The 27,788-nt window shown below is 45.8% G+C and overlaps 1 protein-coding gene across 1 annotated transcript in view; it reads left to right on the forward strand.

Annotated features, from left to right (window-relative positions):
* The window catches only part of SLC13A3 (solute carrier family 13 (sodium-dependent dicarboxylate transporter), member 3), a 27,980-nt gene extending 281 nt beyond the window's left edge, over window positions 1-27,699 (forward strand). Inside the window, exons 2-13 of the mRNA XM_010569687.1 lie at window positions 10,312-10,577; window positions 10,941-11,104; window positions 16,042-16,108; window positions 16,834-17,019; window positions 17,924-18,049; window positions 20,426-20,521; window positions 22,314-22,418; window positions 23,422-23,519; window positions 24,790-24,902; window positions 25,253-25,414; window positions 25,765-25,902; window positions 26,502-27,699. Coding sequence (XP_010567989.1) covers window positions 10,312-10,577; window positions 10,941-11,104; window positions 16,042-16,108; window positions 16,834-17,019; window positions 17,924-18,049; window positions 20,426-20,521; window positions 22,314-22,418; window positions 23,422-23,519; window positions 24,790-24,902; window positions 25,253-25,414; window positions 25,765-25,902; window positions 26,502-26,687 — 1,707 coding nt within the window. The 3' untranslated portion in view covers window positions 26,688-27,699. The remainder of the gene's footprint in view (window positions 1-10,311; window positions 10,578-10,940; window positions 11,105-16,041; window positions 16,109-16,833; window positions 17,020-17,923; window positions 18,050-20,425; window positions 20,522-22,313; window positions 22,419-23,421; window positions 23,520-24,789; window positions 24,903-25,252; window positions 25,415-25,764; window positions 25,903-26,501) is intronic.
* The last annotated feature ends 89 nt before the right edge of the window (window positions 27,700-27,788 follow it).

The raw sequence follows: 27,788 nt of genomic DNA on the forward strand, positions 1-27,788 counted from the left end.
TGGGGTGCGCTGACCAGGGGTGCGGACGGCGGGGCACCAGCTAGGGTACGGGGTACGCCGACTGGGGGGCAGCACCTAGGGTGGACCGACTGGGGGGCACCAACCGGGGCCACGGCCCAGGGGCACAAACCGGGGACGCTGAGGCAGGGCACGGACCAAGGGTCTGGATCAGCGCTACAGGCTGGGGGTGCGAACTGGGGGGCACAGCCCTGGGGACGTGGACCGGGGACGTAGTCTTGGTGCTCTGTCCCACCTTGCTGCTCACCTCTTGCCTCAGCCCCGGCAGGATTTGGCCCTCACGAGGGTCACCCTGCTGCCTGCCAGGGATTCGCCCCGGATGGAGGGGACCACCGAAGCCCGCCATCTGCCTCAGCTCCTCACCCTTCTGCAGCCACCTTAGAGTGCGAATGGAGGGGGCATCCTGGGGTTATTTCAACTTCTTGGGGGAAGAAGGGATGGATAGCATGAACTGTATTTATGTTGCTTATATAGACATTGGGAGGCGTAAGGAACCTACGGTTCAGAATCGGCTTGAACTAAACGGCACTTAACTAATACTTCTTGCTGATACCTAGCTGCCTTATTGTAGTTGTCATCAGTAGCACTCAAAGGGGAGCTGGGGAAACTGAGGCAAAGCAGGTCCACAGCCAGCATCACCCAGCAAGGTGTTTGTAGAGCTGGGTTGAAGAGCAAGTGCTTGGATCTCTGAGGCTGCCTGGTGTTGCTGTCCCATCCCCTTTGCTATGGGAATCGCACCGGGTAGCGGTGTGGGCAGGGAGAGAGGAACACTGCAGGGCTGGAGGTGGCTGTGCAGCGGAGTTTGTGCTGCAGGGCTGGGAAATGCAGGGGAGCCGCGAGTGCTGCCTGCACCGCTGTGGGCAGTTCTTGGGGGGGAGAGACTTTTGGTGCTGTGTCCAAAATGACTTTCTGAGTAAGATGTTTGTGGTGTTCTGTAGACATGGAAAAGCTGGTTTCCTGGTAAGGTTTGGGCTTTGACATGTGTGCTAGGCTGCACATTAAGCAATTTGTGGCAAAATTTTGGAGACTGGAGGATTTTTGCAGCTGTCCCATGTACGCAGCTCTCGCGCACCAGGAGGTCTGACCCTTGGGGTGGAAACCTATGAGGTGGTGAAGTCCCTGAGAAATTTTGTGCTATTGACTTCAGTATGGGCAGGATTTCACTCCTACATTCTGACTCAGGTCCATTTGAGAATAACTTTGTTTACATCAGAAGATAAGTGATGTTCGTACTTAGTGATTATAGAATGATTCAGGTGCTGTAAGGACACGAAGGTGGCATTTACTTCTGCCTGTATAGTGCTTGTCAGATGAAACCTTTATGTTCAAGATAGCAAATAAATCTCCCAAATTAAAAAACAAAACCAAAACCAAAACACAGAATGACCATTGCTTTATTTAATGACACAGCATGTTAAAAGAGAAAACTCTTTGGATTTAATCTCCCTTTCTTCTATTTTGCATTATTGGGTGAGTTCTTAATAGGAATATACTAAATGTCAGCCTCAAAGAGCAGAAAGCACATTGCACAACAGGCACTTAATTCCTTTGCAGATTCATAAGTAGATAATTATATTTGTACGTTCATTTACGGTAGCTGAACAAGTTACTTCAATTATATTTAATAGTATCTTCTTTGACTTTGGCACTGGTAAAATCATGAGATATGGTTAAGAGTGTGAGGAGATGCACTGTACACTCAGTGCAAGCTTGTGCCTGAACCGCACAGTGGTTAATGGTGAGAATAAATCACAGATGAACCTGGTGCTGCACTGCGGGAAGGCCCTCGATCTAGATGCTCTGTGTACTGGTAGAAGCGTATAGTGTTACACACGCTGTGTAAAGATTTGGGTGTTCAGGAGAGGGATTTCTCCACATGTACGGAAGAAAAAAAGTCTCTGCTGGTGTAATGGTGCTGTTCACACCCATTCCACTCTTGCAGCGTGCTGGTAGCCCGCTCCTGGGTGCGACCCACAGAGGACCTCATGCGCAGTCCAGTCTGATCAGTGCTGTTTTATTAAAGAAAAACTGGTGATGGATGGGAAAGTGGAAGTGTTTGCAGCTGAGAAAGTGAAGAAGCAGTGGGGCAGCTGCGGGCAGGGAAGGAGAGGCCCTGGCAGAGCTGACTAGTCTGCCCGATTGCGTTGGTGATCTCTTCTTCATTTTCCATGGGCGCGAAATGCATTACAGTTGGTAGCAGTGAGGCTGGCTGGTACATGCACTTGTTGCCGTCAAAACTCTGATGCTCGCGCAGCTGTTAACCAGTGCAACATTTCAAGCAAGTCCGACTGCAGCTTCACCAAGTTCTCCCCCAGTTTGGCATAGGCGTGAACCTGTAGCTGTGAGCTACCATAGAAAATTCTATCTGTTCATGTTCAGGGGTCAGTGATTCATCTAGTTTCAACATAAAATTCACTCACTTGTTCAGCAAGAAAGGAAGTTTGGTGTTGCATCAACAGGGGATTAAGTTCTGACGGCTGGAGCTTGCTTGAACCGCCCTCCGTAGCCTGAGCCACAGGGGGATGCTGGAGAGGAAGGGAGCAGGTTACGCTTTTAACCACAGTGTAAAAACACCAAGCAGGGGGGAACAGGCGAGCGCTCAGCAGGCAGGGGATCTGGGGTGGTAGTGTTTGGAAGTTATTCTGGCGCATGATGGAAAATGTGTGCCCCCAGGTGCGCTGCTCGGGTCGGATGGTTTATCCTAACACGGGACTCGAGTCCAACCTCGCACTCTCCTGGGCAGCCAGGTCGCGAGAGCTGCTGCAGGCATTCAGCAAGCTCTACCTCCGAAGGAATTCAGTTGACTGGGCTGCTGCTGGTGTTACTGGGAGGTTGTCCTAGGCAGGGCACCCAGGGAGAGCAAGCTGGGGCAGGAGGAGCTCCTATGTGTGGTACAGTCATTGTAGCAACCTTGGTGCTACCAAGTACTTGCACATTGGGAGCATGGGAGAGTTGGATGGTCTGGAGAACCCCATGTTCCTGCTGGGATGGTCCGTGTGCTGCCTCGCAGGGTGCTGTGGAAACTGGTAGGAGATGACAAGCAATGAGGCTCAGCCCTTGCTAGCCTCAGGATGAGGGTTCCCTTGTGAGAAGGTGTCTTAGAGGCACCTCTGCAGTACTTTCCTCCTCTGGGGATGCTAAAATCTGTTCCCACATCATGTCACCATTTACCTTCTTCCCACTGGGATGCTCAGCAATTTTAATCTCTTAAGGGACTGGAGCCATAAAAAGCCACCTGAGCTCTGGCTTCAAGGGCAGCGTTTCACTTGGATCTGGCGACCAAGAAATCATGAGCTAAAGTCAATGTAACAGAGAACCACAAATAGGATGTGGTTTCTTGGATTAGTATGTACTTCTGAGTGATACTTCTGCGTGCAATGGGTTTTCCAGTGAAACCTGCACCTAGGTGACATCTCCCTGGAGGCAAAATCCTTCGAAGAAAATCATCCATCAAGTCTGGCCTTGCTTATTGCTGATGAACTCCAGCATCCATATCTGCAAGTGGCTATTAAAGCTCTCTTCAGCTATCACCCTGCAGTGGTTGTTCTCCATATTTCTGTGTGAGTTCCTTCACAGAGGGACAACATCAGGGCTGGCACTGGTGCTGAAATGACATTGATAGCCCTTGTTTTTATTTGATGCCCTTTGTGGTTGCAGTAGTGGAGAGCGAGACTTGCGTAAATGCTTTTGTCTGCAGTATCCTTTCTCTATTTAAGAGAAATGAAATTTCTCCTTTGTGGATGGGTTTGCTGAGACTTCAGGGTGTGCTCCCTGAACTTGTGCCCATCACATAAAACAGCAGCAGGAGAAGCTCTGTGTGGAGCCACTTCTAGGAACCAGTCCTTTGCGCAAGGGTCTGTGTGTTACCTCCCACTCTGGTTGCTGCTGAAATGGCTGAATATTTGTCCCGTGAGTGGAAGTGCTCGCAACCCCCCTGCTCAGAGAGCTGTGCATGATTGCAAAGAGCTCAGGCAGGGCAGGAGGGGCTGGAGGAACTGTTCTGCTGGAAGGGGCATGGGGGGCACTTTTAATGAGCTGTGCAAAGAGCTTGTTCCAACAGCTTCTAATGAACTCAATGTCTACAGCCTCTTGGCTTGGTAACAGCTGAGGCAGCCAAATCTGCTAAAAGGAACTCCAAGCAGGCAAATAGGGCCCAATGCCTTCAGAAAACAGACTTGACTTCCTCGGTGGCCATAGAGCAATTTAAAATTAACTTGGACGTAATGAGTCCTCCTGATTAGAACAAGGAGACTTTAAGAACTTCCAGAAGAAAAATGACATTGCTTGCACTCGAAAGCAAAGAGCATGAACGAAGGCATTGTGGGAAAGGGGGTGATGCCAGTGTGGGCGAGTGGAGTGGTGGACTGGGAGCGGGGTGTCCTGGGAAGCGGAGGGGAGCTGGATCCCAGGCTGGAGACCACAGCAGGAGCATGGGCAGGCAAAGAGGTAGCAGTCAGGAGAGCAGCCTGGCAGGTGAAATAAGTGATTGTAGCCTGATTATACATTTCATGCACACAGTCCATCTCTGCTATGTACATGCTTGGTGATTTAGAAAGGCCAATTTCACAAAACTGGAAGCAATGGTTATTTAAAAGAGATGAGAGGAAGAACTTGAGTGAGAAAAGAGGGGTGATAATTTGAAGTAGGGTGACGATATTTTACCATGGGCACTGTGAGCTTCAGTCTGGAGAGAGGGTAAGCCTGGTGAAGAGCAAGCTGGCACAGAGGGGAAGTGAAAGCAGCAATACTTGTGCAAAAAGGGAAGTTGAGAAGGGTCAATATTGAATGGAAGCTACGAACCATAGAAAACATGACAAGAGATGTGAAAGAATTGAGGAAGACATCCCTGGGCAGGGTCTTGACGGTGATGAGCGGTGTTTCAAGTGTGTGGCACAAAAGGAATCTGACCTGTGGTAGTCTGTTGCCGGATGGACAATGCAGAAAAGCCATATTCAGTGAAGCATTTTTGTTCCGTACTCAGGAAAGTGCTCATAGTACAGTCCAATATCATAAGAAGTTGTCTGATAATGAAATATTTTTATTATGACAGTAACTAAAGGGAAATTAAAATACTTGCATCCAGCCCTGGCTACTTTAAAATCTACAGGTTTAGTGAACTTCCATACAAGAATTTTATAAGAGCTACCAGAGGAGTTTTGTGAACCAATCAACCGAGTGCATTTCTATAAGCCCCAGGGTAGATGGAGATCACCGGGAATGCTGACCGCAGGTCAGGCTGATCTGGAGTCCCTCTTGGGAAGTAGATGACAAAAAAGAGCTTGAGATGGCAATATGTAATTGGTTGAACACAGCTACCAGACTGGCTATGCACAGCCAAGAAGGTTAATATGTGTATGGACATGTGAAAGTTGAGCAAGAGCAGTGAGGATCTACGATGGTGAGGGTGTGACTTTCACCAGAACATCCTTCCAGTCTGGCTTCCATAGCTCAGAAATGGCTTTGACAAACTGGAGGAGTCGCAGAATTAGTAAAGGACTGGAAAACAGGCCATGTGGTGAAAGGCTGTGGGAGCTGAACCTATTTATTTCAAAGAATAAAAAGGCAAGAAGTAACTTGATCGCTAACTTGAAGGCATATTAATCACAAGCAGAGTTTGGATAAGGGCGGTCCAGGCTAAGGCATAAAGGAGGAGCGTATAAAAAGGTGCAGAAGATTGAAGCTGACAGGTTCAGCTTATCACAACATAATTTTAACAGTGAGGTTAATTAATCATAGGAGCAGCTTACTAAACTTGTGGTGGGTCACCATCACTGAAAATGTTTCTTTTTTTCTAATCAAATGTGGTGGATCTATCTTAAAAACAAAACCAAACCCTGATGCTGAAATGGAGATTCAAAAAGGGAGCTCTGTTAACCTCATGCACGGTGTCAAATCATCACACTGTGTTGTTTTAGTTTCACAGTCCATGAATGTTTGAAGACGTAGGATCTATTGCTGCGTTCAAGAGAAAGTGTGAGCCTCAGACCTCTGAGCCAGGGAAGATTTTCTCTAAGATGCCCAATCCATTTTTGTCATTAGCTTCCTATGGGATCTTGGTCAGTTTGCCCACTTTCTCTGAGCTTCAGCTGTCCCATTTGTAAAATAGAGAAAATTATTCTGGTTTTCTGCCAACTACAAAATACTTCAAGAAGTTTAAATAAAAGTGTTTAATAAGCTTTATGTCTTTTTAGCATAACTCCAGAGCAAAATATCTTCCCTGAAGCTATTAACAGCTTGTGCCCCTGTGTTACCGGCCCCTTTCTAGCCACTCTGCAAATACCCAGTGGGAGCAAAACAACTCTGCTGGCAGGAAGGCTGGTAAACAGGGCTTGGTTTATGTCCAGATTACATAATGTTTGCAAGAGCTGAGTTAGTAAAAATCAGATTCACATATCCATCCCACTGGAGAACAGGCAGTGTGAGCGAGATGGCCAGTAGCACCGTCACAGCTGCAAAGTGAGAGCAGGTTGTGAGCGAGATGCTAAAAGCCACCAGTGCTTTTTTGTACTGAGTAGTTCTGAGTATTGCAATTAGGATGTTCCTTTGTGGTAGCAGTGGTTTAAAAGGTCTTGAAAAGCTCCGGTTTAGCCAAAACATCTCTTGGTATTGGGATCGAGGTCCTGGAGGAGCCCTGTCACCTGTATGCCCCTAGTTTGCCCGGTCACAGGGCGGGAAGGGTGAGGGGGGAGCCTGTGTGGGGGTGATGAGGCTGTGATGACCATGTAACATGCAACGGCTGATGGAGAAAAACCAAAGCTTGGCAGTGCCAGGGTATGGCTTCTTTGAGCGCTGGGTCTGTCTGGTGGGGAGGCTGTGGGCACTGGGCAGGTGGCACTGGGCTGCCCAAGAGCTGCCTGAGGCTGGTGGAGAACAAGGTCCAGCTGAAGCTCCTGATGTCCCCTTTCAGGTTGGCACTGGGGACTCATACGTGCCCGTGCCTCGGTGCTATGCCTGGGTGAGCCAGTTTGCCTTATCTGACCCACATTCCCTGCCAGCACCTCCTTTCCCTCGAGCACCTCATCTGCCCTTCTAGGAGACCTCCTGCTCCCTCCAGCTCTCCTGCCCATGGGAGACTACCTCGTGGCTTGGCTTCCTCTGCCGTAGCTGAGCAGGTCCCCCAGTGTGGAAAATCCCCAGTGCTTTCAGTGCAGCGAAGACAGGATCTGTGTTTGGAGGGGCAGAGGTCATTCCCAAGGCTCTTGAGCAACAGGAAGGAGAGCTACTGCAGTCCAGAGCCATCCAGCGCTTCCCTGGAAATCATTAAATGGTTATAAAATTAACCCAATCACAAGACCCATTTTAAAGTTCCTATGCGCTACCATTTTTCCCCCTGAACTTTGATAGACTCATTTTGAAAAAAATAAAAACAAAGCCGCAGGGAGGTGAGAGAAGCAGAAGGAGCCTGACAGTGACACAGCAGAGGGAGCGAAGGATAAAGATCATGTGGGGGTGATGGTGCTGCACACAACAGTGGATGCAGCCCAGACTGTCGCTGGGCAGCTGTGCCCATCTCCCTAAAAGACCGTTCTTCTGACATTTGTTAGCATATATTGTTTGCATACTAACCAAACTTGCTGGCCACCGAGAGCATTAATTAATTAACATTTGCAAGATATCTGGAAGCCAAAAACCTTTAAATTTTGTATAGAGTTTGGTTCAATTTTATTAACGGTTTTAAATTTTTTTATTCTGGGGAGTGCTTGCTCCAAATCTAAGTTATTCTGAAGTGGTCTTGTTCCTTTTTTGTTCAATGAAGGTCCTATCTTTAGTGAAAAACTTGTTTAACATAGGTGCAATTTGTCCTCTTTTGGGGTAGAATAAATTGGATAAACAATACTACAGCTTTCTTTTTCAAGTGGCTTGCTGTAGATCGATATAGGTTTCAAAATTTTGGGAAAACCCTCCATATAGCAGTTCTTTCTGTCCTGTTTCAGTTTTACTCCTGGGCTTTTGATCTTGCAATGAAGATTAGTTATTAGATTCATGCTGTGTTTCATTGCAATGTTTTTCAGAACATTCTCCATACACCAGAGAATAAATATCCCTTACTTATAATTAGTTTTCTAAATAGTACTTCAACTATTTTATCAGGTCAATTGAAGCCTTCACTGATATGCTCTTATATCAAGGCATCGTTAAATATTATCAGTTGCTCTACCCCTGTAAGAGGCAAAGTGTCTTTATGTTGCAGCTGACTTTGGTGCAACTTTCTCCGCAGAAAACTGAAGAATACTTTGCCAGTGGGAGAAAAAAATTATTTATACGGCCTTTAGAGATCATTTGCAAAAGGGCTTAATGAGAGCAAAGCTATTTCTTTGGTGTTTAAAAAGAACCAGAGTAAAGAGAAATTACCAGTTGCCACGGGAATGAAAATCACTAATCTAGTGTGCAAACATTTTAAAACATGATTCTTTATTTTTTCAAAATTCAGCACCGCCAGGTTTGTTGCTCTGGTCCTGCTGGTTTGGAGGAAGCGAAGCCATGGGGAGCTCATGGGAACTGCCAGGTGCCAGGGCTCAGCCCTGGGAACATAAAAGGTTTTACTTTACACTCTCTCATATGTCATTTTACTGGGATCTAAAATTAGGACTGGAAGTGGTCTTTAAATCCAGATCTTGGGAATTTCACATGAAGTGTTGGCTCCGCTGAGATTATGTATTAAAAAAAATGAAAGCAAATTATTCTCAGTTCTGCGGTATTTGATCTCCACGTGCACTGAAGCACTGGAGCTTTACGAGCAGAACTGCTCGTGAAATGCAAAGCCTGAGTGCTAAAAGCAAATCAGAGATTCTGTCATTCTTGCCACTTTTTTTTCAAACACTCACTACAGATGTACTGAATGATAAATCCTTATTGGTTTCAATTCACTCGGCTTTACGCACCCAGCTGGGTGTCAGGGTAGATTCTGCTCTTTGGCTTTCTCAGTAACCGTGGTTATTTTTTATCCTCAGTTTGTGGGTGTGTTACTGGGCTGGTGTCTGCTCTAGGAGCTTGGGGATGACCACATCCAGCTAATGCCTGAAGTGAATTTTTTGCAGGTAGCCAGGCAGGTTGTGGCTCCACCGTACCTGCTCTGGTGCCTTGCTGCACGCTCAAATACTGCAGCTGAGACCACATTATCCCCAAAACGCAGCTCCACACGGTTCCCAGCCCACGCTGTTCCCGACCCAGCCACGGCAGGGAGCAGAGCCATCGTCTCCCTTGCAAAAGCCCCAGCAAGCCCAGCCCTGGGTGCAGGGGAAGAGGGCCCAAGCAGAGGGACAGAGGTGCCTTTGAGCAACAATTCAACCTGTTCAAGAAGCTGGAAAAGAGCGGTAAAATAAATAGCTCTGTGGCTTCCAAATGACTCTCGGCAGTTATTTATAGCGCTGCGGGCACTCTGCCCTGTGGTCGCTGACAATATCCCCGTTCAGCCCCGCCGTGACCAAGCCCAGCTCTGTGCTGGGCCCCCCCCTCCCCCCCCGGGGCTCTCCTCTCCTGGGCTTGGAGCCGTTCGGACTTCTTTCCGTCGCTCGTCATTTCGGCTGTGGCTGTCAGGACAAATGGCGTTGGTCTAGTTTGTGCCTCCTGGGCGGATGAATGAATTCACGCTGCGGCGCGGGGGCACTGGGTTTCTGCCAGCCTTGGCCGAGGCTGGGGCGATGCTGGGCATGGGCGAGCTCCCTGCCCTCAGGAAGTGGCGTGACACCAGGGCGCTTGATTTACTGATTTCCGTAGGGACTGGGATGGGTTGCCATGGAATGGTTTCTCACAGATCTCTTGGGAGACTCTGATCCAAGAAAAGGAACCTTTCTGTGTGCCTCCTATTGCAAATGTGGGGACTCGATACATCCATCTCTCCAAGCTGTTTTTCCATAGCCATGCAAAGCACGGTCTGTGGAAGTTGGAGAGAAAGCACAAACATTAAGTGTAGCAGGGTCAGATATTGGGACACCTAAGGATGGTAGCAGCAGTGCCTGCTGAGGATTAGCACCCTAATTCAACATGCTGGGACAGGTCCCATTCTCCAGAGCTTCCTTGGTTGATGCCCCAGTGCACTGCCACCCTGCAGCACATAGGAAGCTCAGGCAATCGAGGAGGATTTGGGTTTTCATGTGGTCTCAGAGGATCAGTGTCAGTCCTGAACCCCTACACAATGTAGGGGAGGAGATGTTGCACTTGGTGGAAATGATCTGGGAGAAATACTGTATCCCTGAAGGAGTAATTGGTGCGTTTTGCTCGTCTAAGCGCCTCCAAGTGAAAAGATGTCTCTGTAATGCCATGTCTTACTTTTCCTCTCTCCTCCTTTTTCAGGAAGGAAGATGTCTCTATGTAATCCTGCTGATGGCCCTGTATTGGTGCACGGAGGCGCTGCCCTTGGCCGTGACGGCTCTGCTGCCCATCGTCCTCTTTCCCTTCTTGGGGATCCTCCCATCTAACAAAGTTTGCCCACAATATTTTTTAGACACCAATTTCCTCTTCCTCAGTGGTTTAATCATGGCCTCGGCCATTGAGGAGTGGAATTTACACCGCAGGATTGCGCTCCGGGTCCTCATGTTGGTGGGAGTCCAGCCAGCCAGGTGACTATGGGAGCAGGGGGATCTCCATGGGGAACATGAACTACAGGCGCTTGGGAAGCAGCTCTGCTCTGGTGGGCTGTGATGCGAGTGTCTCCCATACCAGGGGGCTGTCCACACCCCCTTTTCTCCAGCTTATTGAGTTTATTCAGCTGTTTGCCTTTGCTCAGAGGCCAGCGGAGCACAAGGAGACTGATTTGGTTCAGCCCCATATTTGTGCTCCATCCAGTTACAGGATAGTCACAGAAGTCCTTTTTGCTTAGTTTTGTTATCCCTGCAGATGAGTGTTCTTCCTATAGCTATAATATATATCAGAGAACTTGCCAAACTGAAGAAATTCAGCTTTTCCTTTTTTCTCTCTTCCAGACTAATTTTAGGGATGATGTTGACAACGTCTTTCCTGTCCATGTGGTTAAGTAATACTGCCTCCACTGCTATGATGCTTCCAATTGCAAATGCAATTTTAAAAAGCCTCTTTGGGGAGAAAGACACATCTAAGGATATGAACAGGGAAAATGAAGAAAACCAAGGTAATTGAGACAGGGCAGTAGTATAAGCCAGCTGAGGTCTGTCCTGCTGCCATCAAATATGCCCCATTTTATTCACTTCACTGGCACAAGTACCAGGTTTCTTAGCTGCAGCTTGATCTCGGTGCTGGTCCCATTTTAACACACACTTTATTACCGTGATGGAAGAGTATTGGCATAAAACTCCCTTTTATCCTGCCCCTTCCTCATGTCATGCAAGAGGCAATGCTTCTGAGTCGTCTGGACAAACCAAGAAGTGGTGATGCCCAGCCAACCTGCTCCATAAACCTGCTGCTGGCCCAAGTGAAAGTCCAGCTCTGTGGGCACGGTGGTGACGGGATTCATAGGGATGCCTTGCTGCGGGGATAGCCAGAGCCAGGGAGGGCTGCAGGTGGTAACACCTGGGCAGATGAGCGCTACGTAATGGCGCGTTGCTGCAGGGGCAGGCAAGGGACAGGCCAGGCAGCGAGAGCAGGACAAGGGTGAGGACGACGGCCCCTCCGTGGCAGCACACAGGCCTGCCGTGTGCTTGTGGACAGGCCGGTTCTCCTCTCGTTTTCCTGTTTGTTCCCCCAGGAGACTGGAGCCTGAGCTGGAGGAGAAAGGAAGGATGAAAGGGAAGGCTGGCAGATTAAATACCTATTTATAAAGTGCTTTGTAATTTCCCAGCTTGATGCTGCTGCTTGGTGTTGTTCCTGAGCAGGTCATGGACAGGCTGGATCAGGAGTATGCAGTCAGATAAGGTCTTCCTGCAGCCCTTTCTTCACAAGTCATTTACCTGGAGTTTGGGCTTCTGGCAGACAGTGGTGAGAAACAGCAGAACAGAAATGAAGTCATGAAGTCCCCTTTGCAGCTATTACTGATAGTTGAAGCAGTAGTCACGGCTTCTCTTTCTCGCACTAATTGGTAATTCTTCTGCCCCTGTAATTTAAAAGCAATGGCTTTTTCATTCCTGCTGAGTCCTAAGGCAGAAAAATGACTCCCCAGAAGAAGACTCAAATGTGTGCATACTCTAATAAAGATATAATTAATCATTCATCATTAATGTCTAGCAATCATGAGATATTTGCGCTCCAGGTTGCTTTATCACATTTGCTTTATGAATTTTTGACCATTGACATCTATTAAAATCAACCCCACTGACCTTCTTGCTATAATTTCTTATTCTGTAGAAGCATTGTGTTTTGTTAGTCTGCTTTTAACCTTCTTGACCCCAACCTCTGAAATGATTTGACTGTGTAGTTGTGACTGTAAATACAGTAGAGTTTGGGAACACATAAAATCAAGACCCCTGTTGTCCTAGATATTGGCAAGCACAAAATGGTCGTCCTTGGCTCACAACGCTTACAGTGGTGAGAGAAGCCAGAAAAGGCAAAGGGAGAGGCAATGCAAGTAGAAGAATGAATAAACTGATGCTTTGCAAATATCATGTGATGGCGTGATGATGTATTTTTCTTTGGAGGTAGAAGCTTATAGAAGTAATAAATACAAGTGAAGGAAGAGTCATTACAACATCAAAATGCAGATTTTCTTGTAGATTTCTTGTTTGAACTTTAGTGTCCCAAAGTAGACTCATCCTTCTCTGTAATCTTTCTGAATGGATGAGAAAAACAGAGTTCCCTGAAGGAAGCCCTAAACCTGAAGTCAGACAAAAGCGACGAATCTGATATTACACCTAGGAGCGGAGACGTGAAGGTCAACTTTCTGCAGGGGGTTTCTGTCTGTCAGGTGTCATCTGCAGTCAGGGCTGGCTGCACATCTCCAATGGGGCTGTTGCAGTTAGTTTTTTCACAGACCTGATGAAACCTGACAATGTAAAGAAACATGCATTTGAGAAAAAGGTATCCTCATTTCATAGTTTACTTAATTTTTGTAATCTAACTGAATTGTAACCTGTGTTCCAAAAAAAGACCGGCAGATTTATTTGAGAAGGGGACTGTATGTGGAAGCAAAGTTTTACAGTGGCATATGATAAGGTCAGTTTGAAATCTGCTTGGGTATACTTTAATAACACTATAGTAGTGTCCAGGAGGCTAAAAAATACTTGGGTGGCTAAAAAAAAATTACAAATATATTGAAGAACATGTAGCATGTAAAAGCATTTGCTTTTCTGAAGAATTTCAACAAGGGTATGAAACCAGCTTTGTGAAGGGCTTTGCTTACACACAGTGCCAGAATTAAAGTGATGTGGCTGATCAGTTGGTCACACTTTTTTGCTAATGAGAGAACCTCAAGGTTGCAATCACTTATGCTCAACCACGTGGGCAGCACGTTATAGGTCAGTAAGTATTTGCTTGCTTGTGTCCTTGATAGCTAAAATTCAGTGTAGTTTTTTGTTCATTTTGATGCTATTGGCTACTGATGCAAAAATGTGGTTAGATGAGCTTTGATGGCTGAAGTCCCATCTGGTTCTGGTTGATCAAAATAGGGTTATAAACTGAACACCAACAGGCTTTTTTCAACTTTCAGAATTTTCCTTTTGGAGGTGGGTTATTGATCCCCTACAATTCTGCCTGACATCTCCAGCATTAGGTGTGTGACAAGCTGGAAACTGCTGTGCTAGTAAGCCTGACCATCTCTCCTGCTCTCTGCCCACTAACCCATCATTGGCAATATTTCATTTCTTTGAGCAGCTTTAATATCTCTAGGTAAAATATCACAAGAAAATATTTCTATCCTCTTTTTCCTGCATAGGCAGTATCTTCTGCAAATTCAAGATAAACTGCAGTCAGTGCTTGAGGTGTTCTGCTGGGTCGCGAAATGATGGAAATGATGTCTCTAAAGGGGCAAGTGGGAAATGTGCATTTTTGGACACCGCTGCCTGGTTTGGCTGCCTAACCCCAGTCTGTGCTGACAGGGTATGGCCCCAAAGCTGCTGCCTGCACCCCTCAGTGGGTGGAAATATTACTTCTCAGGCCTTTACAACGTTTTAGAAACAATAAAAAAGTCATTATCTAGGACAAACCTTTCTGCCTCTAAGCCATATGAGGTATTTGGGTGAAATGGCTGCTGAATCCTTCTCATGCTGCTCTGTGAGAGATGTATGTGTACAGCCAGGTTCTACCTCAGTGGTCTTTGGCCTCTTCTGACTTACAGACCTGTAACAATTTTCAACTCCTTTTTACAAGTTTCATAGGAAAAGTTTGCTCTGCAGCAACTCTGGCTTTCCTTTGCATAGTTGCCTTTTGCAAACCTTCCTTGAGAGGTAACTCACAGATGGTCCTGGCAAGATGGGATGGGAGTTTGGGCTTAGAAGGGAAAAAAAATCAAAAAATGTTAAGAGGTAGAATGAAATATGTGTCTTTGCAGAGCCAGCACTAGGCTTGAATGGGATGGCAGTGGTAAGAGGCCTTGGGCTAAATGCGTTGGGTGATCAACAGTCAACTATGGGTTAATGTTTGTCCTTCTAATTACATCCCTCTGTTGCAGCATTGTTGGGATGAAAGCTCAGCATGTGTGCGTCCAAGCCAATTAACTCCAATTCAGTAAATTAGTGATATGTAAAACATGACATTTAAAAAATCCTTGGTTCACTGAGCTGGAACAAGCTCGGTGTCTTCGGTGTACATGTGAGTGAGTCCAGAGACTTTGACCGCTGGCTACTCTCCATGCACTGCTTTTTGTCTCTAGTGCATATATGGGTAGAAGAGGATGATGTTTCAGCCTGAGGAGGGGTGCAAGGAAATTTGGGGACTGCTGGGGTGGCAGTACCAGCCATTGGCCTCTGTGGACAGTGGTCTGCAGAGCCTGGGAAGGTGCAGGGACACAGGCTTCTGGACCCAAACCCATGCAAATAGCCCAAAGAAAGGCAGCAGAGCCGGCAGTGACAGGGAAGGGCCGCCCGGGCTGAAGGTGCTCACAACTCACAAGTGCTCCAGTCCTGAGGAGGAATATGGAAAATGGGGTTTAATAGCACACCTCTACTCTCAACCTCAGGAGGTCAAGCCATGAGCCAGGACTACAAATGCCACAAGCCTTAGTGTAAGATCTGGTAAAAGAAGAGTGATTGTATCGCATTTCTGTCTTTTGATTTCTGAATTCTCCCATATGTATGTGTGTGGTAGAGTGGTGTGCACCTCCCAGTTTGCTGCCAAAGAGAACATTGGTCATTCTGGTCAAAATACACCCTTTCCTCAAGTGCTCCTGAGTCCTGCTTGTGTTCCCTGTGGCTGGTGGTAAGGAGGACAGTGAGGCAGAACCCATGCAAAATATGCAGGAGGGTCCCTGGGAATTGGGTATGCAACAGAATCCTCCTGGGGTGGCCCTAAACTTGTGTCAGGGACCGGTTGCTCAGCCTGCAGGGTCTGTCATTTATGGAGGGGCTGATGGGCTTGGGAATGGTCCTTGCTGTCAGGGTGGATTTCAGAGGACCTGGTACGAAGCCTAATCCCCAGGTGTGCCCCACTCTCATCTTTAAAGAGCGAACTACAGCTTTATGGTGACTTTGCGCTAGGTGTCTGCAGGGGGTAAAATTCTCATCCCTTGGGAACGGAGCTCTGTGACAGGGAGTGCTCCTGCTGTACCTTGAGGAACATGCCTTACAGATATATCAGGCCCAACAGTTTTTCTTCCTAAGAATGAGCTAAGGTTAACCCTCCCCCCAAAAAACCCTCCCCAAACCCATGACTTGATAAGGGACACCCTGGAACTGCTGGTCACGTTAGAAGATCCCAGAGCCCAACCAGTGGCAGAAGTAGTAAAAGGACTGAGTGCCTCTGGGTGTTGGAGGAGAAGCTGGGTGCTGCAGTGGGACTGGGGTGGCAGGAGGAGTTCATGCCTGCCAGGTGCTCCCGACCCCGTCCCCTTGACGTGAGCTCACCCTTCATTTGCACAGCCCCTCCTGTGTAAATAGCAGTTGTTTGCTCCATTCCTCTGTTTGGTTCAAGGAGAATTTTCTAGATGCTTTGAACTGTTTTAAAGTCCTCATCTTTCTTTTTCAGCATCTTTACAGCAGAATAAACTTTACACTGTACCAACTGAGATGCAGTTTCTGGCAAGTACTGAGGAGTAAGTTAACTATAAAGTTTGTATTAGAGAGTTGAGAGAGAGAATTATCCCCTGAGCTAGACCAAGTTTTAGGAATTTGAAATTCAATCATTGAAATGTTTTGATTATACCAAACATCCCAATCACTAGCAGCCCAATGACAGAAACTGTCCTCCGTGTGTCCAGCACTCCTCTGCGTGTCCAAATCATTGCAGAGATTTTCCAGCCACTCTGAAATGGTAGCCAGAGGTGTCTCCTGCTGGGGAATTGTGCCTTGTTTTTCTCAGGAACATTAAATGTGTGAAGCTGGTGATGTAAAACCCACCAGGATTTACACACTGGTGATGGTCCTGCTTTGATAACAATGATGGGAAGGAAGCATCTTTTCAGTAACAGATGTTTCTTTCCTCTCGGTGCTATCAAATTTTTTTTTTTTTTTTCCTTTTAGCAGTCCTGTGGGCCTTATGTTAAGTGTTAGAAGTTGCTGAGGGGCTGGGCAAGGCACGTGCACCCTCAGTGCCTACGGATGGGTGCTGAGGGTGCTCTGCCCTCTGCAAGGCTGCCGGTCCCGCGTGGCAGTTCACTGAGCAGACCCCTCTGCTGCACTGAGCTGCTAAGGTGTCCTTGAGGACAGTGTTAGCTTGGATTTCTAAAACCTGGGAATTTCCTTCTGTCAAGGCTCTGAAGTGGTTGTGCAGTATTTAAACCAGGGCTTTCACCAGATTCTCTTTTGGACTATTTTAAAGCAAAGATCTGACGGAGGAGAAGGAGGTTGCCAGTGATGCTCTCTCAGACTTAAAGAAGGAGGAGGAATACAAAACAAATATATGGAAAGGTTTCCTCATCTCAATCCCATACGCGGCCAGCATCGGAGGTACAGCAACGCTGACGGGAACTGCACCAAACCTCATCCTTCTGGGACAGCTGAAGAGGTATGGGAGGCCATCCCAGAAAATCCTGTAAATCCTGGGAAACAGAGATGTGTTCTTCATCCCTGTAGGAAATTCCCTTCTGTGCCGAGAACTAGTTGGGAAAATTCATGCCCTCCCAGAACATTTTGGGAAACTGTGAACAGATGAAAGCAGGGTGGTTGCATCAGTCTTGGCTGTAATAAGTGGGTTTCCAGCATATCCAGCCAGGCTGTCAGCCAAACCCGTGCATATATGTTTCACCTTACTGATGCTCTTAATCCCATTGAATTTAATGGGGCTTCACTACACACTTACAATTAACCTGGTAACTGTTCTGATGAAACAAGCTGTGTTGTGTTTTGTGAGCAATTATATCTACTGCTGTATGGTAGAAAGGAAAATAAAGTACCCGCTAATTCTGGCCTGTTTTCTTAGACAATAAAAGATGCCTTCTATGTGCATAGGAACAGAGATTTGTGCCATTCTAAGTGCCTGCAGGTATTTCTTTACTGGCCTCTACAAGTAGCGTGTTCAGGCTCTCCTAGGCATGTTCAGCATCCCTATGAGGTTCATGTTCAGCCTCTCAGCAGTTACTGTAGCAGCGTTTAATCCTGGGTGTTCAGGAGTATCATTGTGTGAAAGCATCAGGCTTCTGGAGAGATTTTCAGATCTTCCCATGAAAGCTTGCACAGCTGGGCTGGGTGAGCTGCGGGTGGCAGGGTGGCCTGGGGGGGTTGTCCCAACAGAACCCTCCCCAAATCTCCTAGTGCCCAGGTAACTGCTAATGCACACAGGGGAATAGGTTTTAAATGCAGACTGGCAAGTTTGTGGGACATTTTGCTGCTGATTTCAGATGTTTGTTTACCCGTAAATTGAAGGGTTGTTTTCCCTTCTTGCATTAACTTGATTTTTCCCATTTGCTTAGTTATTTTCCAGAATGTGATGTGGTGAACTTTGGTTCTTGGTTTATGTTTGCATTTCCTTTAATGCTGATTTTTCTTCTCCTGGGATGGCTATGGATCTCCATCCTGTATGGAGGAATTAACCTGAGGTATGTTTATATTCACTATACATATACATAGTCTGGTTATACCAGCATTGTGAAATACATGTTCATCACAATTCTCATACTAAATCTACTGATATCATCTCCTTGACAGTGGGGGGTTTCATAACTAACTTCAGGGTGGTCCTGCTATAGCAAGTCATCTATTTTTACAAAGCTGATATGCAACAGGAAGGTTTTAAAGGTATCTCATAGTTACATATACTTTATCTAACTGAAATACATATGTGTACAGAGTAAGTGTTATATATTAATTCATTTAAATATACAATTTTTAAAGGTTGTTTTACTGCCCAACCTGGGCCTGTGGAGGTCAGTGACAGATTTTAATTGACAGAAGGGAAAGCAGGATCAAACTTTGAAGACCAGCATGAAATCATGGTTTCCTTGGAATTAGTAGCAAAAATCTCCTAGAACATAAAAGAGCCAGGATTTGTTCCTGGGGCAGAAACTGGGGTTTGGAACAGATTACTTCACAACAGGGTTTAATTTTACAACAACGTGTTAATCTGTAACTGAGAATAACATGTTTTTCGGTAAGTCTTTGCTGGATATGTGCAACCCCTAGTCTACACTACTTAAGATGGTTGTAACATTGCCATGCTGGTTCATTTGGAGCCCTTTCTCTCCCTGTATACTCTCATATGTGATAGTAACAAACTCACAGTCCTGCTTCCTCCAGGGACCATGCAGAATTTCTAGTATTTAGAAAAGTCTTTAATTGTTATTTTGAGTTAAAAATGCAAATAGAAGAGGGGAAAAAAAAGAGAACAGGTGTCCAAATATTTACATTGTCATAGAGACAGGAAAAAATCAATGGGAAAGTTTCAATCCAGAAAATGCCAAACGCTGGTCCTTAAATTGCTCGTGGGGCTTCACAGGAGGCTCTGCGTGCTGCTGTGGGATGTTCTGCTGGCTCGCAGCCGCTTAGACCCGCACTGCTCTGCATCGCGTGCCCGGGGCTTGTGCGACGCGGAGCCTGAATTCCGGGGTCCTATGGTGAGGGTTGGGGCACGGCCCCGGCGCCCTGCCGGCACAGCCCCTGGTGATCAGGTGAGGGAAGAGGTAGCTGTGCTGGCCAAAGCCCCTGGTGAAATGCAGAATTGCTCTTGCGCTTGGAGAACGTGATGGTTTTTGTTTTGCTTGGCTTGTCTCTGTCAGCACAAAGTCCGGCTTTATTGGGATAGCTGGGCCAGTGCAGATACCAGTATTCCCCAGTGGCGAGGTGCCTCGGAAGAGACATTGCAAAGCTGCACAAGTACAGCTGAGGTTCTGCAGGACTCCGTTCGGCTTCTTTGACTGTAACGACTTGGGGATAGTGGCTGGACACTCTATGTGGCCAAGTCCTTGGTGTCTGCAGACAGGACAGGCAGATGGACATTGCTCCAGTAGCAGGCTGGCTTTGCTTGAATCCAAAAGACATTAAAGGGCTTAGGTGTAGGCTGGCTGAGCTGAGCTGATGCTGTGATCAATAACACCCCCCCAAAAAGAAAAAGAAATTAAAGGGCCAAGTATACCTATTAGAGGTTCAGGAATTTCTGAATGATCAACCATTCATCCACACAGAAGATCCAGCCATGATATCCCTTTGCAACGGTGAATGAATGAAGGAAGCACAGGCACCACGGGGCCGGATGGATGCAACTGATGCAGAAAGCTGGGTTTAATCAAGGTCACAGGCAGGGTTAGAAACTGGGTTCAGCGGCATGGGATGTGATGGGAGATGAGGTGTGAGATATGAATATATCATTTGTATGGTCATACTACAAAGGATCAAACGGTGTTTGCGGTCAGTGTGGCTGGGCTAAGAGGCTTAGCCAGGAGCACATTAACATTCCTGGCCGGTTAGAAATTCCTCACATTTTTGTTGATCCTCAGCAGCATCCTGGGATCACGCAGGAAATTGCAAGTGACTTGAGAAGTGAAGGGACAGATTCATTTTCCGTGTCACCCTCTTCCTTGTTGTTCTGCCCAAGTAGGTATCTGCTAGAGATGAGGAAATCCTGCAAAGTTGGGACTTTCTTCTGGCAATCACAACCCATGCTGGAGGAAACAGTTCAGAATATAAATGAGAGGAAACTTCCTAACCTCTGCAGGGTCTCCTTTGTATGAATGCAGAGAGAAAGGATATATAAAATAGGGCCTTATTGCCTGTATCTGCACCAGAGACCTTCACCATCAGTCTTCATGATCTGAAGATAACGCAAACTGAGCCACCAGAGACGTGCAGCTCTTTGAAACTTGCAGAGCAGTCACTGAAGGAGGGCATCGTGTGTGCGTATGCTGCATTACTAAATGCAGCATTTGCTATGTGTTGGTTCTGTTAGAGGCATGTAAAGGTATAACTGTGTTTCTTGGCAGGGGCTGGAGAACAAAAAAATCAAATATAAGAGCGGATGCAGAAGCCCGAGCCAGAGAAGTGATAAAGGAAGACTATCAGAAACTGGGTCCAACAAAGTGAGTCATAAAGTCGGGACTAAAATGAAAAAGAAATCAAGTAGGTTAGAAATGTCCTGTCTTAAGAGTGGAGAACTGGGGGAAATGGAGTTTTTTAGAAGAAAATGAAATGGATGTTTCCACTCAGAGTGTTTGTAACCTGCTGAAGTTTGCTTTTTGTATGCTCCAGCCTCTCCATCTTCACTAACAGGAATAATTGCAAATAGCAGCTTGTACTCAAATCTTCTCAAGAACAAAGTTCGTATTATAGAGTGAATTCATGCTGGGTTGTTTAATTACTGTTTGTAATTTTTCTACTCCAGGGACAAAACCAATCCTGTGTATATTATGTACTAAGTAACACAGGCTGAATTTTGAAGGTTTGTGCGTACTTTTTGTGCGAAGCAGGAAGCATTTGCTGAGAAGGCTGATGAATCACATGATAGATATGAATCATATGGATTGTGGATATACTTTAAGAAAGCTTAATAGCTGCTCAGAGGAAGTATATGGAAAGAAGTCAGATCCATGTGATGGAATACATGATTTTTTTCTGAATAACTCCTTCAACTGTATTAGGTGAAGAAAGAACAAGACTGTTTTAGCTTCTTATTGTAGTTTCTCAAAGGTCTTGTCTTCTGGAAAAAGCTTGGTGCAAATTGCAGTGATGGGGATAGTATTTTGGAGAAAGGAACCAGCAGAAAGAAACATGAGTTTTAGACTTATGAAAAATGCCAAAAAAGGGGGAAGCAGGAAAAGCTGAGTGTCTCCAAGAATCAAACCCTAGGTATGTCCAACCAGACACGGGTGTTCTGGGCAACTAGGGCTAGTGAAGGTTTTTGAAACTGTAGGTCTTAACCTTAAATGGTCTGTGTTTCTCCATCTGTAAAATAATATTTTTGTACTCACGGCAATGCTGTGAAGATTCAGCGATGTTTGTGTCATGCTATCGACATTGTAATTATTGCTGTTGTGTGGAAAAGAGAGTGGTTCTTCAAAGACAATTGTCTGTGCCTGTGCTGTAAATGAAAGAAATTGGTTTATTTGTTCCATTCAGTACATTATCGAGCAGCCTGCAAAATGTCTCTGAAAGAATCAAAGTCCCACTTTGAGGTCTAGGAGTGAGAAAGTCCATTAAGCTGTGCTCTACCAATTTGATTAGCAACCCCGTAACTTAAAATCAATGCAAGTGGCCTCTTCCCAATGGTTTAAATGCCCTTCCTTGTGCTTGGAGAGATTTTAAACAGTGTTTTGAGGCATTGTCTTGGTTAAATCTTTATTCCACTAGATACTTAGTGGATGATATTGCCATTTATGCTGCTGTTTGTCATGTGTCTAATGGATACTGTTTAGGTTTTGACCTTGAAGAAGTTTGTTCCTGCTGTCTCATATATGATTTGAATCTCAGCTATCCTTTTACATTGCTTGAACTGGAGTGAAATCATCCCTAGCTGACCATGCCTTAGGGACATCCCGGAGGGCAGCGGTAAGAGGAATGACCATGAGAAGCTGCTTGGCCCTTCCTCTCTGCCACACCCAGAGGCTCAACCTTGCATACGCCTTTTGTGACATCTGGGCATTCCTGATGCCCATCTTGCCTCTCCTTAATGTTTTCCAGTAGGAGATAATTCCTGGCAAATACCAATATTTGTAAATAGATTTACAATCTATTCCAATGTTGCACTGTAGTTATTTTTAGAAAACCAGCCTAACTTCTCACCCAAGCTGCTGCAGCCTGAGCTCAATACTTGTCCTAGCTTGGATCCACCCCTTTAGCACATCAGCATTTTAACTGCATTTCTTTTCATTTTAGGTTTGCAGAACAGGCAATTTTCTTCTTTTTCTGCATGTTTGCAATCATGCTTTTCTCCAGGGATCCCAAATTCATTCCAGGTTGGGCAAGCTTGTTTGCACCAGGGTAAGATTTTATTTTAATTCCACTGTCACATTTTTCAATAGCATTTCCAAGTCTTTGAGATTCCTGGGTTTCTGAATGTATTGCTTGACACTCAGGTTTCCTGGAATAAATTAAGCTGAGCTTCAAGTAGCAGAGCCAGCTTTATTGTTTCTGTCTCCCGGAGGAGGTACATGAAGCCTGGTGGGAAGTTGGCATGTGTCTATCTGAGGCCATACCTAGGGTTTTAATGTTGGGAATGCTGTTTATAGGTACATTTACAGTGAAATACTGAATTCTTTATGCAATCCACTGATTTCACTGGAGGTCTGGAGACTGGAGAGAGATGGCAGGAGCTGACCCCAAGTGCTATCCTGTCTGTTTAGCAAGTTTGTCTCCCCTGTGACATCCATACCTTGGGAAGATGAACGGATATAGCAGTTGGGCAATGCTAAAGTTCAGAGAGGGTGTTGTTATTTCTTAACAGAAGAGACCTTCACAGTTTTTGTAAAATAAAGCCCTAGCTTAATAAATCATTCCTTAATAGAACAAAGTAGTTATGAACTTTTTCCTCATCAGTTAATAGCTCCTTACAGTCAAGCCCATGCTTAAGCTCTTTACTGGATGGAACCTGCCTTTCACCTTAGTCTGAGCATTTTGCAAAGAGCTCATATAAGTAAGATGGTCTGGGCTCTGCCTGTCTTCCTCCCTGCAATGAGCTGAGGAAACTTGTCCTCACAGCCCCTCATGGACTGACCACGACTCCACAATCAGAACAGCCAGAACATCAGTGTGGTGGGGATTAGATCTTGGTTTTTACATTTGTAGGGCAGCTTTTCTAGGGGGTTCACAGCCCATCGTATAAATGTAGCTCGGCAGGGAATTAAAAAGAAAAGAACTGTGAACAATCAGCATTGTTCAAACCTGATGGAAACTCATAATCTTCTTTGGTAAATCCCTGTTCTCATAAACTTTGTAATTCTACAGACTTGTGCTGCTTACAAGTGTTTCTGCTGCTTTTGGACAGGTTTATCTCAGATGCGGTTACGGGAATCACCATTGTGATTATACTGTTCTTCTTCCCTTCGCAAAAACCTTCCTTCAGGTGGTGGTTTGACTTGAAAGGTGAGTAGGAGACCCCTCCGGGCCCAGGCTCTGCCCTTGCTGTGCTCTGGCAGGGCAGGCATGGAGCAAGAGCCAAGACTATCCCCCCTTTGACCTGTACCAGCCCACAGCAGCTGCGCTGGCCGTCTGGAGCAGTGTGGTTTGGAGGTGCAATATAATCCCACAGAGGCTTTTTTTCTGAAGTGGCAGAAGAAGTTTAGCAGTCACTGCCCTGCTGCCGATTGCAGGAATGACTCAGTTGCTCATGTAGCTGTCAGAGATGATGCCACGGTGGGTTGAAGTGAACTGAAATTGGTGTGGATTTACCGTAGCAGCCTGATTGTGAAACAGAGGTTTGCTTGCTGCCTCCCAAACAGCTCCTGTCCCTCAGGGGGAAGCATGAATCTCTGAGAAGGCAGGGCTGGGCGAGATGTCTGTACTCAAAAATAGGGGCCCTTCCTCTGTTCCTGGAATGATTTAGAATTTAAACTCCTAAAGCCCCAACTCTCCATCAGGTTTTGGTACCAGGAGTCTTTTGAGACCTTGGGTCTGTCCTCCTGAGTAGCAATGAGATATAAATTTTAATTCATAAGCCACTTAGAATAAGAAATGGTCTTAATGTGGAGATGCAGCTAAGGAAGGCCCTTCATGGATGGTGCAGCACTACTTGGGGTCTATGGGAACAAAATACCAGCTACTCTGAGTCATGCACACTTGTTGTGCTGTCCATAAACAGAAAGATGTTTAATCAGGCCTCCTCTGGATAAAATATGTGTGCCCTTGTTTGACAGAAAATTACAGTCCCATTAGTGCATCCTTCCATATGACAGAGCTCACTTCATCATGTATTAAGAGATGGCCTTTAGGGGAGATGAGCTCTTTGCTATAATACTCTCCAGCTGTTGAACAGCAAGTGGAAAATTAGTAACATCTTCATAATTCAAATGGTAGAAAATTTCCTCCTTCCACAGACTCCCATTTGTTGAGGACAATGTTTATGTCTGTTACAGAGAGAAAATTAACCTGATATTAAAAGTTCCCTCAAGAAAGCCTCAAAGAAAACTTTAAATGCTAAAATTTTTCTTTTCCTTTTTTTTTTTAAGATCTGATATTAAGTTAAATGATCTTTTAATTATCTGGCTTAAGAGACTCCATATGTATATTTTATCAGCAGCTCGTGGTTAGTGAGCTTCGGCACTGATGTCAGGCTCGTGATATCATTCAGTCAGATGATGACTGACGTGCTCCTCTTTGGGTGCGTGTTTGACATGAGGGTTTTCTCTTTGTCTAGCACCAAACACTGAGACACAGCCCTTGCTGACTTGGAGGAAGGCCCAAGAAACAGTGCCCTGGAACATCATCTTGCTGCTTGGAGGAGGCTTTGCCATGGCGAAGGGCTGTGAGGTGAGGCTTGGCACAGAAGCCAAGTTGCAGTCATCCTGCCCAACAGAGTTGGATTTTGTCAGGGTGCACTTGGGGTTCTCATTTGGGTCTGGGAAATTTGCATCTGTGGAGTCACAACACTTGAAGGACTTGTTTCTCAACTCCAAGTTACAACAATGGGCAGCAGATAACTAAGGAGATTAAGAGATCTTGCAACTCCTTTCAAACTGCTTGCTGTTAAATACCCCAAGGACACTGGACATAGGTGCTTGTGAAGGTTGTATGTAATTTGCAGTTCTAGGAGAGGGTCGGTTCACCTGCAGGGACACAGGAGCCCTGCTCTCCAGCTTCTTTGCTCTCCCCTTCTGCAGGAGTCTGGTTTGTCCGTCTGGATAGGAGGCCGTCTGCATCCCTTGGAGGGTGTACCACCGCCCGTGGCTGTCATCCTCATCACAATTGTCATCGCCTTATTCACAGAGTTTGCCAGCAACACAGCCACTATTATCATCTTTCTGCCTGTCTTGGCAGAGCTGGTAAGGTAGTCCTATGGCAAGACCAGCTGCTCCTCTGCTCACCTCCTCACCCTGCCCCTTAGATGGGCAGGTTTGTGTTCTGTCTGTGCTCAGACAGGCACTGTGCGGTTCTCCTGCTTCTGGGCTTCAGGCGCTTTGAAATCCGTAGGAGCAACAAAGCAAGTGCCGGTAGCGTAACGTGGATACTGCCAGATAACAATCCATCAGATGTTGTTGGCGAGATACATGATTATTTATCACAGAGTGTGGGATAGGGCTCTGCACAGTGCACTAGCTGTTTGCATTTTGATATATCTGCCTATGACTCCGAATTCCCAAGATGCAATTTCTGTTCCTTTCTGTTTTTCAAGGCCATTCGTCTGAAAGTAAATCCCCTCTATTTAATGATACCAGGAACTATAGGGTGCTCCTATGCGTTCATGCTGCCAGTCTCAACACCTCCTAACTCAATTGCGTTTTCTTCTGGACACTTGATGGTCAAGGATATGGTAAGTTCTTTTAGATATGGAAAATGCTGAAAAACAATCATCCTGAGTGTTTAAAAAAGGAATTTTCTGGATTGTTACTAGTTCACTGTGTAGTAAAGTAAAAAACCAGAAGTCTGCTACTGTTCTCAGCAGTGTTTGAAGGCACAGGGGTATGGAAGGAGTGTGTATGAAGTCTGGCCCTGTGAAATTTGGTGCCACCATGGCTCCAAATGGTGGCAAAGATGGTCTTGAATGTGCTCAGCATCTCCCAGACCCTGCTCCTGTTCCTGCTAGTGTCAGCAGCTCAACTTTCATAGGCTTCTGGGTGCAGGACAAGTTCCCCAGCTCAGTGAAATAAAGCTTATGAGTAAAATTAGGCGCAGTTCCAGTTCCTGCTGACATTCCTGAGGCTAAACAGATGTTACTGTTTTGATGGATCAAAGCTTGGTAAGCATCTGCAGAATGGCCTTTGTGGCTTAAGAAAGCCTGCTTAAGATGTTGCTAATATTAACGGCAATTAAGCCTTTCATTTTTATAATGTTTATATTCAAATAGCTTCATGCTTCACATGCTGTAGATGTCCAGTCTAAACTCAACAGTTGTCTGTATTTCTTTTGTAGGCAAGAACTGGGTTGCTCATGAATCTTATGGGAGTTCTGCTTCTTAGCTTGGCTATGAACACATGGGCCAAGAGCATCTTCCAGCTGGGGACCTTCCCTGCATGGGCCAACATCCATGCAGAAAATACCACCTCATTCTTGGCAGCTGTAGAAAATGTCACTTTAAGTGCACTAAATAAAATATGAACAAAGCCATCCCTGGGGAAGGACTCACTCACTTAGGACTTGGGCACTGGAATCGTCAGAGTATGCACAGGAGGAAAGCCACGGGACCCTCTGGTTTAATTTTATTTTTAGAAATACTGGTCAGTGTCACAACACCTGTTTGTTATTTTCTCTGAAGATCTTTCCCCACCTTCCACAGGTACCAATCAGACTCTCCCAGAGTCCATCTGTCATAGGTGATTGTTAACTGGACAACCTTGTAAGCATCGAGCATCTTTGGGCAGATGCCTCTCCCCCCATGAAAGCTAGCGAGCTTTGCTGCTCTGGCTTCTGATACCTTACCTCGTTTTGGAGAGTAGTCCTGGGAACAGGGTGGAAGCAACTGGATTATTTATGTCCAGCCCAATGTGAGCGAGTGTATCAGAATCTGGCCAGGGGGAAGGCAGTGTGGCTGGGTGCTTCTAGCAGGATGTGAAGGATGGGGTCTCATCACCATCTCATGAGTAATTCTCATGGAGGATGAAGACTATTTCTTCAGGTTTGTGCGTGAAGGGATGATTCAGGAGATGTGTTGGTAGGCCTCAGTGCGTTATTCCAGGCTTTGGAAACAGGAAGGCAACAGTTTGTTTCCAAACATGTTCAGTGTTTTGAAAACCTGGGACAGTAATTGCTCTCTGGTTGTTTGCACTGAGTACACAGATGGGGGTTTGGGACCAAATTGATTTCTGACGTAACTTTGGACATCGGTGGTGTTTCACCATTGGTGAATGTGGCCAGTCTTAGGTTTGTGAGATGACTGACTCACTCAAGAGCGACCCGCTGAGTCACAGGTCAGTGGACAAGTTGCATTGGAATATTATTGACATTTCTGAAAAATGGGCTTTGATTCTTAACATCTTTTTAAATCAGATTGCTTGGGTACTTTCAATGAAAGCATTGCAAATTGACTGTGATTTTAATCACCGTTTTATCTGATTTTTTTTATTTTCTGTAAGAATCTAAAATATTTAATTTAAAAGATCAGTCATTGAAATAGATGGATTAAATGATAAAGGATCTGATTCTTGGTTTAGGGAAGGTGAATGACTGGATCCTTGTGCTGGGACAGATTTCTCTGATGAT

Source organism: Haliaeetus leucocephalus, unplaced genomic scaffold, assembly GCF_000737465.1.
Source record: "Haliaeetus leucocephalus isolate CR32 unplaced genomic scaffold, Haliaeetus_leucocephalus-4.0 Scaffold273, whole genome shotgun sequence".
NCBI lineage: Eukaryota > Metazoa > Chordata > Aves > Accipitriformes > Accipitridae > Haliaeetus > Haliaeetus leucocephalus.